A 20,568-nucleotide genomic window follows, 5' to 3' on the forward strand; every position below is an offset into this window, starting at 1 on the left:
AAAACAAAACAAAACAAAACAAAAGTTGCCAGATTTGGTGAACATTGGGCATTAATAAATCAGCAAAACATTTTCAGATTCCAAAAGGACAGCACTTCTGTTTAAATTAGAAAAATGTAGGCAAATGCTTCTAGATATCTAATTAATGAGTTTCATAATTAATTTGGCACACTATAATGGAGGAAAGGTTGATGGAGCCTTGCCAGTTGTTTTTTTTTTGGATGAATAAAAATAAATAAATAAATAAAAACTGAAAAGGCTACATGGAGTATGATATTAGAGAAGTAGTTCGCACAGTTTGGAAGCATAGGGTCCGTTTGATAACGTTTCTGCCTTTTTTGTTTCAAGAAACGGCAGAAACATAAATTCCGGTTTCTAGAAACAGAAACGGAATTGAAGGTGTTTGATAAGTCATGTTTTTAGAAGTCAATGGTAACCAGTGAAAGAATTACCACAAGTCGTTTCTAGAAACGGCAAAACAAGTTGAACTTGTTTCGCCTGGGTCGTTTCTTGAATCATAAATAAGTAAAAATTTCTATTTCTATTTCTAAAAATAAGTGAAACGGAATAGTTTTATCAAACGCTTTTTGCTCCGTTTCTGCTGTTTCTGAAAACAGAAACGGCAGAAACGCATTTCTTGAAATGTTATCAAACGGGCCCATAGTATATGCTAGTGTCAGATTCCAAAAGGACAGCACTTCTGTTTAAATTAGAAAAATGTAGGCAAATGCTTCTAGATATCTAATTAATGAGTTTCATAATTAATTTGGCACACTATAATGGAGGAAAGGTTGATGGAGCCTTGCCAGTTGTTTTTTTTTTTGGATGAATAAAAATAAATAAATAAATAAAAACTGAAAAGGCTACATGGAGTATGATATTAGAGAAGTAGTTCGCACAGTTTGGAAGCATAGGGTCCGTTTGATAACGTTTCTGCCTTTTTTGTTTCAAGAAACGGCAGAAACATAAATTCCGGTTTCTAGAAACAGAAACGGAATTGAAGGTGTTTGATAAGTCATGTTTTTAGAAGTCAATGGTAACCAGTGAAAGAATTACCACAAGTCGTTTCTAGAAACGGCAAAACAAGTTGAACTTGTTTCGCCTGGGTCGTTTCTTGAATCATAAATAAGTAAAAATTTCTATTTCTATTTCTAAAAATAAGTGAAACGGAATAGTTTTATCAAACGCTTTTTGCTCCGTTTCTGCTGTTTCTGAAAACAGAAACGGCAGAAACGCATTTCTTGAAATGTTATCAAACGGGCCCATAGTATATGCTAGTGTCAGATTCCAAAAGGACAGCACTTCTGTTTAAATTAGAAAAATGTAGGCAAATGCTTCTAGATATCTAATTAATGAGTTTCATAATTAATTTGGCACACTATAATGGAGGAAAGGTTGATGGAGCCTTGCCAGTTGTTTTTTTTTGGATGAATAAAAATAAATAAAAACTGAAAAGGCTACATGGAGTATGATATTAGAGAAGTAGTTCGCACAGTTTGGAAGCATAGGGTCCTTTTGATAACGTTTCTGCCTTTTTTGTTTCAAGAAACGGCAGAAATATAAATTCCGGTTTCTAGAAACAGAAATGGAATTGAAGGTGTTTGATAAGTCATGTTTTTAGAAGTCAATGGTAACCAGTGAAAGAATTACCACAAGTCGTTTCTAGAAACGGCAAAACAAGTTGAACTTGTTTCGCCTGGGTCGTTTCTTGAATCATAAATAAGTAAAAATTTCTATTTCTATTTCTAAAAATAAGTGAAATGGAATAGTTTTATCAAACGCTTTTTGCTCCGTTTCTGCTGTTTCTGAAAACAGAAACGGCAGAAACGCATTTCTTGAAATGTTATCAAACGGGTCCATAGTATATGCTAGTGTCTTCTTAAGTCTCTCTCTCTCTCTCTCCTCCCCTTCACAAAAGATAGATATGTTATTTTATAAGGAAAGAAAAGATACTCTTCCGGCCAAAGTCCAATTTCCTATGAAATTATTTCAGTGAACAATGATATAAATGATGATCCAATGGTTATGATTCACAATGACTCTCCAACGTTCAAACATAGGGCTCGTTTGATAACGTTTCAAGAAATGCGTTTCTTCCGTTTGTGTCCAGAAACGAAACAAAAAGCGTTTAATAAAACTGTTTCGTTTCATTTGTTTTCAAAAATAGAAATTAAAATTTCTACCTATTTATGATTCAAGAAATGATCCGGGCCAAACAAGTTTCTGGAAACAACTCATGGACATTCTTTTCGCTAGTTACTATCGACTTCCAGAAACATGACTATCAAACACCTTCAATTCTATTTCTGTTTTTAAAAACCGAGATTTATGTTTCTGCCATTTCTTGAAACAGAAATGGCAGAAACGTTATCAAACGGTCCCATAGTATCACAATAAGTAGTTCTCTGAAGTTGAACAAAGTTTTTTGTCTCTAAGAGGCTCCTACACCACACATACAGGGGGTGCACAATGACCACCATGCTGCTCCTAGGGGCACACATCCTTGTGTGTGGGCCCAAGGGCCTCTTGCGGACAGAAAACATTGCCCCCACCCTTCTATCGAAAAACATCCTCTTGCGGACAGAAAACATTGCCCCTACCCTTCTATCGAAAAACATACTCTCGTGCATGTCTACACACACCCCCTTGGATTTGATTCAATATTTTGTTTTGCCACGTGGGCAACTCTATTTGCATTGAAATTTGACAAGTGAGTAGAGACCTCGGGATTTACCAATGAACAACATTTTAGCCTCATCTAATCTACCACCTGGCAAATATATGTGCCCGTCCATGGAATCTTTCCAAGACGGCCTAAAGGGCATAAAAAAAGTGACAGGAATTTGTCAGTTGGTAGACCTGGACAGGCACGGGCGATGTGCGAGTCCATGTGATGGAAGAGACCAGGCCGAACATATAATTGAACTTGCCTAAACTCAGCCCATCCCAAGCAAAATTGTTATAGTCCGCTGAGCTCAAGTAGACTAGCCCAAAACAATCAGGCTTTATTCTTTAGGCCCAGAGTGAAAGTCAGAATGAGCGTGACCATATCTTGATTCAGATAGATCATAGATCCAGCCTGATGGAAGATAACTGGGCCTGGTAGGGGCCATAGCCCCTTCTGAGCTTGTTACATATGATGCAATATTGCAATGTATAATCTGATGAAGAAAAGTTATAATATAAAAAGGAAAGAGATCGTTGCCTGATTGCATGGCATCTATAGCAATGTGTGGAGCAATGAGAGTATATGTAGAGGCACAAAAATGAATGGGATTTTTTTTTTTTTTTTTTTTAAATTTTAAAAGAGGTGGGACGGTTATTCTGAGCGCCTTTGTGTCTGATGGATGCCGGGGCTACACAACACCAGGCAGCTTTCTTAATTTAGTTTTACCATGGTGTCAAGAGTGGAAAATCGCACCAATGAGAGGGTAGTAGATGGAATCATTTAGAGTATTATATTTTCATTTGTAAATGGATAAAAAAAAAATTTTAATGGCAAAGAAAAGTGATAATTAATTAAACAAAACGCTATGTATATCAACATTGTAAGTATCTGTGAGCTTGTTCACCCTTGCTTTATTAGCGAGTCCATGTGCAACTTAAATAGTTTCTATGCCTTTTCTAAAATACAAACATTACCACTATCTTTCATTAAAAAATAAACATCGTGAAAAAAAAAAGAAAATAGCTCCCAAGGCCACCCTTTTCAAGATCCCTAGGTCAACCATGTCACCACGTCTTGACAATCTTAGATAGATTTCTCTTCACCATGGATGAGAAAATTGAGGGTCATAAATCTCTTCGTCTTCTATTTCCTTAGCAATTTTTTGGGAGAAAGTTTCTCTTCACGATAGATGAGAGACTTGAGGGCAAAAAATCCATCCCTCCACCCCTTTATGCAGTCTAACACTGCGATAAAGAAGTATCAGTAAAGAGAAACTCGATTAAATCTTTTATTCCAATTTAAATTCATTTTTAAGGCACTTCCACTGCTAACTGAAAATATGTTTGCTAATGTATCAAATCTTGAATATTCTTAATAGCTAACTCTACTTGTCCCAGACGTTTAGGTCAGGTGTAAGATGTTATAAATAGATAATAATTAAGGATCCATGAACTTGGTATAATATACCCACTCAACATTAATTATTGACTGCAAACATAAACTCAAATCCACCATGGCTTCCTGTAAGGCAAATAGCAGCAAAGCGAAGACCTTTTGAGATCAAACCAAGGATTTAAAAATCGAAATCAGGATCGATATTTTTCTATTTTAATTAGGACCGTTATAGTTGCGATGGTCATTCACGAGGTTTTAATCGCTGACAACTTTTTTTAATCAGGTCACCAACTTCCTTGACCTTTTAGTAAGGGTGTCAATCGATTTGATTCTAGTTGTTCGATTCGATTTTGGTTCGGTTCCAAATAATGGTAAGGTGGACCATAACCGAATCGAGAACTGACTCAGTTCCATATTTAGATACTCAAGCTGATTCAACTCGGTTTAGTTTGGCTTCGGTTCCAATTCGGTTCTGATATGCAATTTAATTCGGTTTTGTACTATATTTTTAATTCGGTTATGAAAACGGTTCCACTTTTAAACCATGACTGTGTCGGATCAAAGGCCATAATGGGCTCAAGTTATGGGCATTATGAACTGAAGAAGAAGTGAAGAATTGAGTCTCGCTCACAGTCGCACCGCACTCTGAGAGTCAAAACTCAAAATTGAATATTGAAAAAATCCTATTTGAGTCTTAATGATGCTAATATACTAGGGTTTTTTTTTTTTTCCTTATTTTGGTTTTAAGATAATTTGGTTCGATTTTGGTTCGAACCGATGGTTCTTACAACTGAAATCGAAACCAAACCAAACCAAGGAGCATACTACTCACATACTCGTACCGAATTTGAACCGAATTAATTCAATTCGATTTGACTCGATTTATTCAACTCAATATCGATTTCGATCCCCAATTGACACCCTTACCTTTTGGCATTGGGTAGACGATAACCACCATATACCATATTACGAATCCACCTAGCAAATTCAATTCTGATTTTTAAAACCTTTGAACGATACAAAGAAGAGTTTTTTTTTTTTTTGGTACCAAAACCCAAAGCAATTGAGGGCTTATATTGTATGGGGGCTGAGAGGGCCCTCTAATGGAGTTTGTTGGCCTCATCATAAAGGCACCAACTAGTAAGCAATTCAAGAGATCAAATGCTTACCAAACTTATTTAAGGCCTGGCCTACCAGAGAATGAGAAGTTCTAAAAACAAACAACTAGATTTTAAGGGTTGGCTCCTTCAATGTCATCATATATATGTAGGAGTTGGTGGACCACCGATATTATATAATGTTACAGAAACCCCAGACCAACTTACCTGTAGTGGTTTCTCATAAGCCGTGATTACTATTTCTCTTAGGAATCCAATATTTTTTAATTTGTATAAAAAATGACGTAATTAGTGCAAGGACTCCCACCACTAGGGGGACTCGACAAGGACTTGGAAACTAATATTCTAATATGATATGATTAGGAAACTAATTGCAACCATTAAAAAACTCCTAATTTGTTGGAACAACTATGGTAACCAAAGAATTCCTTATGTGCGTCCAAATAGAAACGCTACTTGTGTGGCTGGGCTGGTCGTGCTGGTTTTGATGGCTGGGCTGTTCATCTGTGTCGTTGAATACTCGCTGAGCGCCTGAATTGTTTAGTATGATTATAATGAGCCAAATATGATCGAAATAGAATTGTTTGAAAGACAAAAACCCACATGGTCAATCCCGTTAAGGGAATTGTTATCGAGATGTTGTTCTGACCTTTGTGTTTTACCTATTTTTTTACCTCTTTTATTTTTTTCTTTGTTTTTCTTTTATAACCTTCTATTGCCTTCATTTTTCTTAATTTCTATACTTCTATCGGTCCATGTATCCAACTCCATTTAGTTAGGATAAGGTTATGATTATTGTTGGGTACAACGAACCTCCATCGGATCAGTGATGACTTCCGTAACATCTGTCGATATCAAGCATGCATCACACTTTCAAGGCACGACTTAGATAACCTTTGTTCACTATTCACTACACCTAGATCAAATTGTAGAAACGATTTGATTTTCACGGTGTCAATTCGATTTGAAGCCAACGGGTTAAACGGTTAAAACTGATCCAACCTATTTAACTAATCAGTCTTAAAGTTGAAACTAGAACCGAACCATCTACTAAGGGCCCGTTTGGTATCGTTTCTGTTCCAGAAACACCGTTTCATGTCAAAAACGAAAATTTCAGTTTCTGTGTCAAAACGCAGTTTTTAAACGAAAAAATGGTGTTTTAAAATTTCAGATTTTTATCGGGAATTTTTTTTTTTTTGTAAAATGGAACGAAACTGGGAAGACAGAACTCCATTTGGAGTTCCGTCAAATCTTCGTTTTTTCAGTTTTTTTTTTTTTCACCTTTTGTTCCAATAAAAACAGAAACGGACCATAAGTGCACCAAACACAAGATTCTGTTTTTTCGTTCCAATAGAACGAAAAAACTCTAGAAACGTTTTTTTAGAACGATACCAAATGGGTTGGAACGAAAAAACTCTAGAAACGTTTTTTTAGAACGATACCAAATGGGCCCTAAATGGTTTTGAGATTTCGATGTAAACGGATCGATTCGGTTTCGGTTTCATATTCACATCCTTACCTTACCTCTAGCAAGCACCCACTAGCGGGTTCATCAACCGCCCTACTATGTAGGGATGTCAATCGATACGGTTTTTGGTATTTGGTTCAGACTTAATACTAGATACCGATATCATACCATATCGTTGACATTTTCAAGTTTGTAATACCGATACCAAACCGACTTGGTACAGTTTTGATATCAAACAGTTTTAATTTAACTCATTTAAATGGGTTCTATCCTAAAAATAAATAATAAATAAATAAAACCTTGGGTTTCTCCGTTTTCTGAATTCTAGTTTTGAGCCTTTTGGCTTCTATCAAAACAAAAAGTTTTGACGTTTTGGCAGTATCTCAAGAAGTGTCGGTATTTGGTTCGATTTGGTATACTGAATGGTCAATATCAATATTGAACCAAATCGAGCCAAAAAAGATTCTGTTTCCCCATATCAAAATTATACCAAAATTCCTTTGATTCGATTCGGTACAGTTTTAAATGGTCCATTTTGATATCGGTATCAAATTGACACCCTTACTACTATGTAATATCAGTTTTCTTGGACCACTTTCTCTCTCTCTCTCTCTCTCTCTCTCAAATTAATGGTGGAATATTTAGCTGAAGGGGGTTGGATCCCATTTGGTTTTCCGGTGATCAGTTGGGCTTTTCCCTTTCCACGTTCCGTCCCAAAGAGTAAAACTCTATTTTCCACCACAAAAAGTAGCGTATAAGTAACGGTTCTTAGAAACGCAGGCCACAGTACTGTACAGACGATTTTGTTGCCTCTTTTCGCCAATCCTGTACTAAATGGAATTGAAAGATCAACTGTCTTCAAGCACGTGCATGGCTGTAACCAACCAGTCCACATCAAAAAATTCGAAATCTCTTTCACACTCTCTCGTCCTCTCACCTATACCCTACAGGGTGATGTAGTAGTTTGCTCATCTTAATTATAATACCATTAATGATCCCAAGCGAGCTTCGATATCAGAACCCAAATCATTGAATCCCTCCCTCTATTTCTCCTCCCAACCGTCTCTTGCTGTTCTTTTCTGTGTCATGGAATACTATAGTAGTAGTAGTAGTAAGAGAACCCTCTGGCACTTCTTAGACGAAGAGGAGAGGAACCCAAGAACCCTAGACCAAATGTCAGAACCCGATCCCCACTTCAGTCCCTCCAGACCTTCCTCTGCTTCCATGATCCAACTCTCACCACCTAGCCCTGGCTCACCATGGACTCTCTCTCCTCTTCACCCTTCCTCTTCTCCTTCCCTACTCTACCACTGCGTTGCTGCACTCCATCGTCACGAAGGCAACATCTTATCCATTGCTGTCCTTCGAGGCATCGTCTTCACCGGCTCCGAAAGCTCTCGGATTCGGGTGTGGCGACAACCGGAATGTGTCGAACGTGGTTATATTAAGTCCAACTCTGGCGAAGTACGTTCCTTGTTAGCCTACGGTAACATACTCTTCACCACACACAGAGATTGCAAGGTTCGGGTTTGGAGCGTTTCCGTGTCGGAGAATTTCCGATACAAGAAGATCACAAGCTTGCCTAAACGAAGTTCCTTCTCTTTTTTCTCCAGGACGAGCTCGCAGCAACACAAGGACTGTATCTCTTGCCTTGCTTACTACCACGCCGAGGGGTTACTCTATACGGGTTCCTGGGACAGAACGGTCAAAGCTTGGCGGGTCTCCGATAAGAAATGTGTTGACTCGTTCGTGGCTCACGAAGACAATGTCAACGAGATTGTGGTCAACCAAGAGGACGGCTGTGTTTTCACATGCTCATCTGATGGATGCGTTAAGATATGGAGAAGGGTGTATGGGGAAAGCTCCCATACACTAACTATGACACTTAAGTTCCAACCTTCCCCAGTGAATGCCTTAGCCTTGAGCTGGTCGCCTGGTTCTTGCTTCCTTTATTCCGGTTCGTCAGATGGGTTCATCAATTTTTGGGAGAAGGAGAAGGGTTCGGGTCGGTTCAACCATGGTGGGTTTTTACAAGGGCATAGGTTTGGGGTTCTATGTTTGGTAGCAGTTGAGAGGTTGGTGTTTAGTGGTTCGGAGGATACGACCATTAGGGTTTGGAGAAGAGAGGAAGGGAGCTGCTTCCATTCTTGTTTGGCTGTGTTGGATGGGCATGTAGGGCCTGTGAGGTGCTTGGCTGCTTGTCCGGAGGTAGAGAAGGTGGCTATGGGGTTCTTGGTGTATAGTGCTAGTTTGGATCGAACGTTTAGGGTTTGGAGGGTGAAGGTGTTTCCAGGAGAGACGAAGGTGAAATTTGAAGAAAGTCAGAGGATTGATCAGAACAGCAAGATCATGGAGTATGAGACCAGTCCAGTGTTATCTCCATCGTGGGTCGAAAGAAAGCTTCAAGGTAATACTTTTCATTAATAGCTTTTTTTTTTTTTTTTTTGGATTAAATAAACTTCTATTCATGAAAGTGAGCAAGGCCCTTAGTTGTCGAATCACAAACTTTTTCAAGAACCAAAAATTTGAATAATTCAATTCATCCTACTCCGAATAGACAGGGTTTTTCTTGCTAAGAAGGGACTGCAGTTCTTTTTTGTTGGATGCAAGAGTTATTGTCATATATGTATGTACCAATATATATAAATGTTAATGTATATTTCCATCTATTAGACCTGGTGACAGATGAATCTATCACATGTATGTACATGTTATATGATTACATGCCTGTTCTTTCAAACATGAGCTCTTTTTGGTTGCCTTAGGTAAATTGAAGGGAAGAGAAGGGAACTGAAAATTTTCAAATTTAATGAGGAAATTTTTACAATTATTACTCGTCGTGGTTGTATAAATTAATTGAATTTTCTATTATTTTAACTAATGATACTTTCTATATGTAATTTTTATTTTATTTTTCAAATCCAAGATGCACAAAAATCGAAATTTAATAACCAAATACATAATGAGTTGGAGTCATAGTTAACAAATTCGGATTCGGGAATTATTCGGACGGAGAATTATTCGGAATAATTCGGATGATTAATTGAAGGATTCGGTCAAAAAAGCGGTCAAAAAAACTTATTGGGCTTTTTTTTTTTTAATTATATTTGTTTTTTATTTTTTTTTTGAATAATTGTTGTTTAATTCGGATTCGGTCCGAATTATTCGCGATTTATATTCAGTTTTGAAAAAGTCGCGAATTTTAAAGAATTTTATTTTTAATTCGGATTTGGTCCGAATTTTTGATAAAATTCGGAAAAATTCGGTTCGGCCGAATTGATAACTCTGGTTGGAGTTAGTGACATCAATTTTTTTTTTTCAATAAATGATGGCTTACTATTACAAAAGTTTCTTTATTAAGTTTGAAAATTTCACTTCCTTACCTTTTAATTTTCCTCACAACCAAACAAAACCCTAAGACTTAAAATAAGGAACCTCAAGAAAAATTTGACACAATATAAGCTCACATTCCAGCTGAGTGGAGTCACAAGTGCACTCTTAGAGTCTTTTAAGCCTCTAGCAAACAATTGCACAAAAAAAAAATCCCCTCCATCAGACAAAGTTTAAGGAATCAGATTTGAATCATAATTGATGGCACCCTATCCTGATTCCCTGGAATTTTTAATCCCTCTTTGAATTGGTGTTGAATCGTTTTATATTTTCATTTTTATAGTTTTTTTTCTTTTTAAATGAGTAAGAATAACATAAAATTAATTAAATTTATTTCTTGTAGTAAGATCTCTAAGTTTATTCAATTAAAAACTCATTTTTTTAGTGAAATCTTTGTTTCTTCTTTCGGGCTCTATCACCATGATTTCAATAGATTCCAAAACCATTTTGATCGGGTGACATCAGAATCAGCAGGAACAAATCCCATCCACCCTCTCCCATACTTTTGAACCTTGTTAGCTAATTACTTTGAATAGAGGTTAATAGGTATTAGCGGATGAACCCATTACCTCCCATCTTCCCTCCATTCTCCCTTCCCCTTTACTTCACCCATAAACCATCCTCATTCATTGCCAATGCTTCTCAACGCAATTAAGTTTTATTCCAACTACTTGGGTTGGTCACAGATGGCATTCAACTTCATTCAATGCAATATACATTGTTGATCATATCCATCATACACGTCTTTCATCATCACTTCTATTAAAGTCATTTGATCATATCAGCATTTCTGAGAGTCCGGATTCCCTCCCCTGCAGATAACCACCCCAACCCTTCTCAACTATCCATGGTGTGTGGTCCTACCTTTCTCCTTCTTTATTTATTTTTTTTTTTAATTTTTTAATTTTTTAATTTTTTTAAGAATGAAAAATCAAATTTGTAACACAAGTTACATAATCAGATTTGTTGTCGAGGCGAGTGGCAGTGAAGATCCAACGACTAAAAGGGTCCCGACATACACTCCAGCCTTTGGATCCTCACTGCCGTTCACTGCCTCACCACAGAGGATTTTTATACATTGTTTTATTGCTTTATCAATCAAAATTGTTAATTTTTTTTTCTTTGGTTTAAAATTTTAATTATGGAGATTAGAATAGAGAGCATAATTCATGTGCCACCTATTTTTCAAATTACCTAGCTGAGTTTGTGTTCCCCTCTCTAGATCAGAAGAAGAAAAAGATAGGAAGGGAAGAAGTAGAGATAACGAGTGAATCTGGATTAGATGAAGAGCAAATAGTTGATGATGAAGCTCTGGATGGACGTTATTCGTATTCTCAATCCAATTTTGCATTTCCTCCTTGAAGTTGGTCGTAGAGACAAAGCCATTTTCATGGTTTCTCATTGGCTCTACTGCGTATGGGTACCCAGGAACCGGGTCGAACGGTTAGTTTGCTCCTTAATCAGGCCGGCTTTTTAGTCTTTCTCGGTCTTTTATGTCTAATTTTTTGGCTAATCAATCAATTATCATCAGGGTTCGGACAAATTGTGCTTACTTAAGGGTGTAAATCGATTATTTGGTTTGACTTCGGTTGGTTCTAAAGAGTATTGGTGTGATTCTCGAACCGAATCAAGAACCCAATCAGTTCTAAAATTCGATATTCAAATCGAACCTGATCGGATTAGTTTTGATTCTTACATGATTCTGGTTCCTTAGTTGTTGTATGCGCCAGGAGGAGGAAAAATGTATTGAGTTACTGGCTTAGTTTTCAATAACACGAATCTATTACTATTGGGTTTGTACGGTCAACAATATTTGCCTTTGTGGATTTTAGGTAGGGGTGACAGTGACCAAGTTTTTTAAAACTCCAATCCAACGCTAAGTTCTATTTGTTCAATCAAATTTAACCCAACCTTAAGTCGTGATGGGACTCAGCCTAGGCCTAATTCAACCCAATTCTAAACTGATTGATGCTGATTGGGCTGTTTTGGATTCGCTTGGCCCTAATTGACCTTATCAATATCAAAATTTTGCCATTTCAAGGTTGAGCTAACCCTGATTGATCCTAGTTCTTTAGTATTTAGGATTGTTTGGCTTCTTCTTTCTTTCAGAAAAAAAAAAAAAAAAAAAAGAATCAATGAGAGTGTGAGTGGTGTGGATTGATTAAAAAATATAATGTGGTTGGGATGTGTATATATTTATAAGGAAAATGAATGTTCCCTAGATGCGTGGCCCCTGGCCAAAACACAGAGAGCATTGAAATGATGCACCTACCCTTTTGAATCCCAATAAACTCACCCTTGTTTAGGCCCATGTGCTTTCCCTTATTGCCCTCCACGTTGGCGCAAGGGCCACATAACTAGAGAGTTTTCTTTTTTCTATATTTATAATCTATTTATGAGAAAAAGAAAGATGTCAAGTCATGTTGCCCTACGCCGGACACAAGGGTGTACAAAAATTATTGCACATTCCTTATGAAATAAAAAAATCTCATTCGTATTGATGCCCTTGTACATGTTAGTGCAAAGGCAACATGACCAAGCAATAATATAGGGTCAAGTTGGGCCAGGCTGAGGACACTTTGTGACCTTAAGCCAAATCCGGCCTGACATGGGCTTGGGCCTACAAATCCCAATTCAGGCCAGCCCTGTAGGCTGAAATACTTAGCCCACTCCTTGTCTGGGCTTGGGCCGGCCAAATTGACACACCTAATTTCAGACATGACCAAAGGGTCATGTGGATGCCTATTTATTTGGACTTGAGTTAGGATCTTAGTTGCAGTTGATTACAAGGGCCAAGGTAGGCTCAGACTTTCATTAGTTGGACTTGGGCATCCTTGAGTGCTGAATCCTTGATAGTCTTCTTGAAGAAACTCAATTAAAAACGAAAGTACAGCAACCCAGCCTGAAATTATATTAATTACGAGGCTTGTGGAAGGTAAGAGGCTAGGATCTAACCTTACAACATACAAGCACACAACAAGCTGGAGACATACAAGAGCATGAGCTACAACATACAAGCAGAGAGAGAGAGAGAGAGAGAGAGAGAGAGAGAGAGAGATTTTAATGCGCTAATGGGTCTAGAAAGTTTCTTCGTCTCTAGGGAGTGGAGCATGAGTTCTGACGATGAAGAAGTTCTCGTAGAAAAAACCAGCAAGTCCACCACCAATAAGCGGGCCAACCCAGTAGACCCAATGATCGGTCCAGACACCGCTGACCAAGGCCGGTCCAAAGGACCTGGCCGGGTTCATTGAAGCCCCCGAATAAGGCCCACCAGCCAATATGTTGGCACCAACCAACAACCCAGTCAGAAGTGGACCAAATCCATCTAGAGATCCCTTTTTGGGTTCAACAATGGTCGCGTAAACTGTGAAAAGCAAGGAGAAGGTGAGAACTATTTCCATTATCACTCCTTGTAAGACCCCCATCCCACTCGCAAGTGTGTGAGCTGGCACCTCCTGCAATCACAAAAGGTAAGAGTTAAGCATATAAACGTCAAAGATAAAAAAGCAGATTTGCTTGCAGTAATAGAATCTCGATCTCATCCCCACATACGGATCCGTCGTCCATGGGTATGGCATCCACCTCTGATGAGTGGGATCAATGGGCGTACAAGAACCATACGACAATGATTCTCATGAGGGATCACCATACGACAATGATTCTCATGAGGGATCAAGAAAAATCTTGTGATGGATTCTATCTGTGTGAATTAGATCATATGACAATGATTCTTGTACTTATCCACACTCAAGAGGAATCAAGTCTTGGACCTACCTCTGGTGTGTGGGATCTACACCCTATAAACAGTGGGTCTCATGTGGAGACCATCCTCATGTGAGGAGAGAAATGGATAAAAATCGTCTGTTTTTCTAATCCTCGTTTTTCTTGTGTTTTGCTAGTTGCAGAAGATGACACGTGTCATCAACAGTCAAGATTAATTCAGTTGGGTGAGGGTTATTACATCCAGTTTGGTTTTTAATTCAATCTTGGCCGTTCACTTAAAGTAATGCCACATGTCGCCTTCTGAAGGTAACAAAACAAGAAAAACATGGATGAAGAAAAACAGACGATTTTTTTCCGAGAGAAATCGGGCGCAGACCCACCACCTCTGATGTGTGGGATCTATATCTTATAAACGGTGGATTTCATGTGAGAATCATCCTCATGTGAGGAGAGGAACCGGGTGTGGAACCCACCTCTAGTGAGCATCTATACCCCATAAAACACTGATTTTCATGTGGGGAGCGTCCCCACATGAGGAGAGGAATTGGATATAGAACCCACCTCTGGATCTACACCCTAAGGACCGTGGTTTCCCCATGGGATCATCCCCATGTGAGGAGAGGGACTGGATGCGAGACCCACATTTGGCATGTGCGATATACATGTTATGAATGGGTGGATCCTATGTGGGGAGTGTCCCCACGTGAGGAGAGTAACCGGACTGGTAGACACGAGGTGCATACCTGTCCTCCGGTGAGGTATTGAAGGAGGATACAAGCAAGTGAAGATGCCAGCAACTGATCGATCCAGTAGAGGATAGATCTAAAGATAGTGATGTGACCACCGACGGCAAGTCCCAAAGTGACGGCGGGGTTGAGGTGGCCACCGGAGGTATGGAAGCCGGCGGAGATCATGACAGCTACTATCAGTGCATGCGCCACCGCAACGACGAAGAGCCCCACCAGGGAATCTCCAAGCATCTTACCTAAATTAATGAAGTAGATGGACCAGCTAAAATTTTTAAGTAGCCAATTGTGTGAGGAAGAGAGAGACAGAGAGAGAGAGGATTACCGGTGGTCATGGCGGCACCAACTCCGGCAAAGACAAAGAGGAAAGTACAGATGAACTCGGCGACCAGTGCCTTGAGGCAGTCAGGCTTGGTTGCCTCTCGATGAGTGCCCAACGCGATCTTCGCCATCACTACCACCTAAGGAGGAGTCGCTCTGAGCCTTCTAAATTGTAAACTTGGAAGTCAATGAGAGCAGTGAGGAGCAAAGATGAATATAATGGAGTGGTGATGAGGTCCCAGCCCTGTTGTGCTCTTTCCCAGTCGTGACTCAGGACTAGCTATCCATCACTAATTAGTATTTATACACAAACTGATGAAATAACTCTTAGGCTACATTGGTAATTCAATGACAATTGAAGGGTTAATTTTGGTTATAGAACTGTTTTACTTCCTCCAATCATAATAGCTTCTCATCATCATTCCAATCCACTACTGAAAAAAAGGGTCAGCTGACAATAATGTTCTTTTCTAATCAAAGAGTTCCAACTTTAAAATTGTGGAGCTTTGGTGTCGTCTACCTCAGTTTCAACTTTTCTAGTTTCTCTCTCTTGCTGTCATTTTGTCTCTCCTCCTTTCTAAATCCTCTTTCCTTTTGTCAAACACATAGAGTGCTATTTCTTTATGTTTAATTTGACAAATAAATAGTTAGCATCTCTGTTCATGAAATGGAAGTATACTCATTATGACAGCAAACCCATTACCCATTAAAGATTATGAAACTCCCATTTCATTTCAACTCTCTCTCTCTCTCTCTCTCTCTCTCTCTCTCTCTCTCTCTCTCTCTCTCTCTCTCTCTCAGCCTCCATTTACAAAGAACAAAAAACCTTTTCATGGGTTGGGAGACAATCATGGATCACTTCCAATCAGAGAGTTTTATCAAAAACCCATGTGACCCTCCCGATCTTTAAGTGATGGGACGATGGCCTTCTCTCCCTCTACTAATTTTTCTTTTAATATAAGGAAAGAATAGATCAAAAGATTGATTATAATGGAGGAAGAATATTATTGAACTCCCTAAAGCCATGAATTAAGATCCATTCAGTGCAGAACTGCAGTTACCATTATTACAAGGTCGTGAAAGCTTTCATTAATCATATAAGCCATCTCAGATTCTGAGTGTGTGTGGATAGACTAAGTGGTTTCCACTCATCCAAAAGTTACAGGATCAATGCCGTCCAATAAAAGTTGAAAAAGCACTTCGGATATATACAGCAGATTCTCATCTTTGCAGAGAGAGAGAGAGAGAGAGAGAGAGAGAGAGAGAGAAGGTTAGCATGGTTTGAGGTTGGTCGTTGGTACCTACTGCAGAAGTTGTGGGCTCTGTCTCTTTGTCCCTCTCGTGCGCATCACTTTTAGGCTACCATTATTGCACCAAATGGGATACCTTGACCAGGGAAATATTAGTATCAAAATAATTAAATTTTCCTTCACGCCTGTTAAACTTTGGTTTATCATTAACTATCACATTCTATTGCTCATAATGATCCAAAATTTTCAATTAGAAGGTCAAATCAGATGAATGAAGAAATTCTATCTTCACTATGCCCAGAGAGAACTGGTCCAAATCATAAGGATTGCACTAGATCAACATAGATATGGGACATACATCTTACATATATACGTATCTCTAATGAGAAGTTTTTCGTACCCACTTGTGCAGTCTTGTCATCATGCTTACTATCCAATGTTAATTTTGTCTCGAATCGTTGATTCGTTTTAGAAAATAACTTGCTCCGATATATTTGGGTGGTGACCCGAATGGGATTTTTTTTTTCTGAGATCTATGATAGAAGCAGAAGGGTTGGGTTAATAGGGTTTCACCCGAGATACAATTTGATTCGATCGACCACGACCCGCTGGATCAACCCGTGACTTGAAGGAATATATAATATACTATCATCTTGTTAAGCAAGAAGTTGTAAATTGGTGGTTTTTCGAACTACGGTTTTATAACAAGTTTTCTCGTTGTTGTTTAGGTGTAATATATTTTCTACAAAGTAAAACATCTTCTTCTTCGTCAAAAAACGTAGCACACCACATTGGTGTGTGAACCTCGTTAAATCTCTGTGTATTGTGTGAATTTATATTTGTTTATTATTGTATTTATTGGTATTTATTATAACACCCAAGTATTAAGGAAATCCGTTATACTTTTTAAGAATCGAATACTCAACCTCCCGGTCCATAACATATATACACTATCAATTATCCTAAAAGTTCGAATTAAAGACAATAAACGTTTGCATGAACAATAATCATATTCTCCAATTTTGAATCTTTTGAATCTAAGATAGTAACAATGCTTCTACCAAAAAAAAAATGGTAACAATGCTAAACCTTTGGGCTAAAGATGACCTATCAAGGCCTCATGATCATTTCTTTCTTTTTGGATAGAAAGTAGTGGGATATTCAACAATTATCTATTAATCAGTTGACCTACCCTCTGAACACATAATTTTATCTTTATTCAGTATTATTTTTGTCGTATGCATGTAAATTTTTCTCATTCATTTCTTGCTAAACAAACATATCTTAAGGGTCAATTTTATCTTCACCGAACTTCTCCAAACCAAGGAAGAGGTCAGCCCTACACAAGACCAAATCCTTTTTTTATTTGTCAATAATTCACATCAAAGTCTTCCCCTCCCTAAAATTATCAGTCATTACCCACCTCTTTTTTAAAATGAAAAGATAATGACATGAGAGTCAGGTTTTCGTGAGGCGACAAAGGATGGGTTATCTTAATGCAACAAAAGATATTTCACATATTAATATCCTCAGGACGAAGCAATTAACTGCAACAATAGAGATTCTACCAAAACAAAAAACTGCAAGAACGGAGAGGACGTCAATGCGTTGAAGATTTGCAATTCCATCTTAGAGCATAACTAGGGCATAACACAGGTCAGATCTGAATGAGAAAACCCATATATTTATTCTGAATCTCAACCTGAATCAAAGATATATACATGAATAATGCAAATTTGGATTCATGATGGTCGGTATATGACCCGGTCCATACAGTTATGTTTTCAGTATGAGCTCCCGGGACTAGTCAGGCCGAAGACTTGGATACCCATCATTAGGAAAAAAAAAGAATACCCTATGCTTTAGTATCTGCCCAAAATCAAAATGGATCAAACAAATATTGGAATATGAATTAGATCTTGACAAATGTATTTCATCTTTTTCTCTATGCTCTACAGAAACAGAACTATACCCTAGTCCCAAATCCCAACAAGTTCAGGGAAACTCACCCCAATTTCAAGATAATATGATCAGATAAAGATACTGAACTAGTCTGAAGTCATGTGCTGTCTTGGAGAATCTCTCTATTGCATCGCTTAGCATGCTACATTTGGTTGCTCTATCAGAAAGATTAGAAAAGAAAAGGCATGTCCAAAAAGCTTAAAACATGCATTTAGGCATCTTCTCAAGGTTATTTTACTGCCCAATGGCATGGCCCTGTATCAGCTCAGAGGCGCATAAGAGCAACAATGGGGATGGATTTTCATATTTCGCAAGGGCAGGGCCATCATGTCTCCCCCTGTGTCTCTCGATGCATGCCCCACACAAACTGACAGGTATTTTTTGTACCAAATTATATAGGAGATGGTCCCTAGAAGGAAGTGTGTTCCCTAGTCCCTACATCAACGTGTGGGCCAACGGGAGCACTTGTTGAAGCATCAATGGGGAAGGGATTTCAGCCTTTCGTGAGGAGTGAGGCGGTCATTTTACCCTCCCAACCATGTCTGGGTGTAGGGGCCACATTACATTTTAGGTTTCTTGTTTCCTATGAAGGCCTTCCAAATGACACTTCCATAGATATATTAGATTTTGGCACCTTCTTTTAATTTTCATTTGTCTTATATATTCCCAAAAATGATTTACGTTAGAAGTTAAAAGGGTTTTGAAAAATAATTTGAAAATGACTTATCATTATGTCATCAATCATCTTATCATTGTCATGTATATTTTTTAGTACACATGTGAAATGATAGTATTTACTCTCATTTAAGTTTTTTAAAGAAAAAAAAAAAAAAGAGTGAAATGCCATAAGAGAAAAAAGTAAGGTTACAAAATATGATTTCTACCAAAAAAAAATTATTTGACTTCTTATTGGGTAAACAAGAAAATCCCTTAGATAAATATTAAGGAAAAAAAGATGTGTTGCTACTGGTTAGCCATACCAAAATCGTTTCAAGCCGTTGATTGTGTGTCAGACGAATATTGACCATTGAATGTAGATGGCGTTGAAACTGAGTACCTATTGTGAGCATGGCAGCCTGTGGCCATTCAATGAGATGGATTGTTTTGTTTTGTTACCCGCAGTCCTTCGCGGGTTGTTATCGGTTCCTCCGAACCTTAGCAGGTATGATCCGATTGGTTTCACCCAACAACCCAACTGAGATTGGCGGGAAAAGGTGTAGGTGGGCTTAGATGTCAAAATAACTTCACTGATCATAAGGTTGAAAGTGTACCTTTATAAACGTTTCAGTCTATGAGTTGATCGCGAAGATCTGAGGTCCGACGAAGGAATCAGAGTTGTCTTTTTGTTTAAGAAGACCTACCCACGCGAATGAAGTGAATATTTGTAAGGGGTACCGTCTCCATTGTTACCCTTTCATCCGTACTCAAAAGGTCAGATTTTCTATCTTTTTATTTTTATTTTTATTTATTTTTAATTTTTATTTATTTATTTATTTATTTTTTTTTTTTTAGGGAACTATTGTAGCAGGCATAGAGTATTTGGTAATTTGCGTAGGTTTTTCATAAGCGTTATTGTTGGTTGTTCGAATGTATTTGGGAAATGAGTTTTCCGATTACTTCATCAACGGTCAAGATTTATCTGACACACAATTGACGGCTGGAAACGATTTTGGTATTGCTAACCACTAGTTGTGTTCCTTCTCCCTACCCATAAATAAATTACTCAAATTTAGTTAGTGGTTTTTGGAAACATCACCTTCCATTGTTACATGGATAACTAAATATTTTACTGATATGTAATATAATAGTTAGACATCAACGTCAATTTCAAAATTTAGGATGTTGCTCACCCCCATCGTATGGCTGAATTATTATCCTCACTCAATCATATAAAGTGTGTTTATTAATCATATAAATACTAGTAAAAATACATGTGCAAATGCACGTGGTGGTAGTCTCCTAGTTAAATATTTTCTTAAGACAAAATTATTGGATCAATCCAATTGAAGTAGGTTCTGTAAAATTCGGTGACCTGATTTTTCAAAGTTTGTATTTTCTGAAAACAAAATTAAATCTAATTATTCTAAATACAATAGAGAAAATCCACAGACTAAACAATACAATTCCCATAATAGAAAAGAGAGAACATGACACATAAGAAACATATACATCATCTTCCTCTACGAAGGTTCTGAGAATGACATCGATCTCACAAATAAAATCACAAAACCAGAACCAAAGCCAACATAAACACAAAACCAAAGACTGACTGAAGAACGATCAGATTCTGCATAAGCACAAAATTTAATTTTTACACTGGGCAAATATAAGTGGGCTGCACTACCAATTCTATTGGACTTTCAACAACCAATAATCCACTTAAATAAATATAAAGTTTAGTTTGGCAAACGTACCTTGTAAATGTGGAGTATCTAAAATTGAGAAATGTGATGCCAGTGATCCAAGAGCAAAGGAAGCTAAAGTTGAGAAAATTTTGTGCTATTGTAGTTGAAAAGAAATTTGAAAT

At 37.8% G+C, this 20,568-nt stretch overlaps 2 protein-coding genes across 2 annotated transcripts; one reads left to right on the forward strand and one right to left on the reverse strand.

Moving 5' to 3' along the window:
- The first annotated feature begins 7,711 nt into the window (after nucleotides 1-7,711).
- On the forward strand, nucleotides 7,712-11,718 carry LOC122072308 (protein JINGUBANG-like). The gene is made up of 2 exons (XM_042636900.1): nucleotides 7,712-9,056; nucleotides 11,262-11,718. The coding sequence occupies exons 1-2, from the start codon at nucleotides 7,736-7,738 to the stop codon at nucleotides 11,399-11,401; spliced, it is 1,461 nt and encodes a 486-aa protein (XP_042492834.1). The 5' UTR covers nucleotides 7,712-7,735; the 3' UTR covers nucleotides 11,402-11,718.
- Nucleotides 11,719-12,927: 1,209 nt separating this feature from the next.
- LOC122094721 (aquaporin TIP4-1) lies at nucleotides 12,928-15,114 on the reverse strand. Its single transcript, XM_042665331.1, has 3 exons — nucleotides 14,834-15,114; nucleotides 14,506-14,747; nucleotides 12,928-13,494 (listed from the first exon to the last, which is right to left on the reverse strand). Exons 1-3 carry the CDS (start codon nucleotides 14,958-14,960, stop codon nucleotides 13,117-13,119), a joined length of 747 nt encoding a protein of 248 aa, XP_042521265.1. The 5' UTR covers nucleotides 14,961-15,114; the 3' UTR covers nucleotides 12,928-13,116.
- Between the last annotated feature and the right edge of the window lie 5,454 nt (nucleotides 15,115-20,568).

This window comes from Macadamia integrifolia, chromosome 2, assembly GCF_013358625.1.
Source record: "Macadamia integrifolia cultivar HAES 741 chromosome 2, SCU_Mint_v3, whole genome shotgun sequence".
Classification (NCBI taxonomy): domain Eukaryota; kingdom Viridiplantae; phylum Streptophyta; class Magnoliopsida; order Proteales; family Proteaceae; genus Macadamia; species Macadamia integrifolia.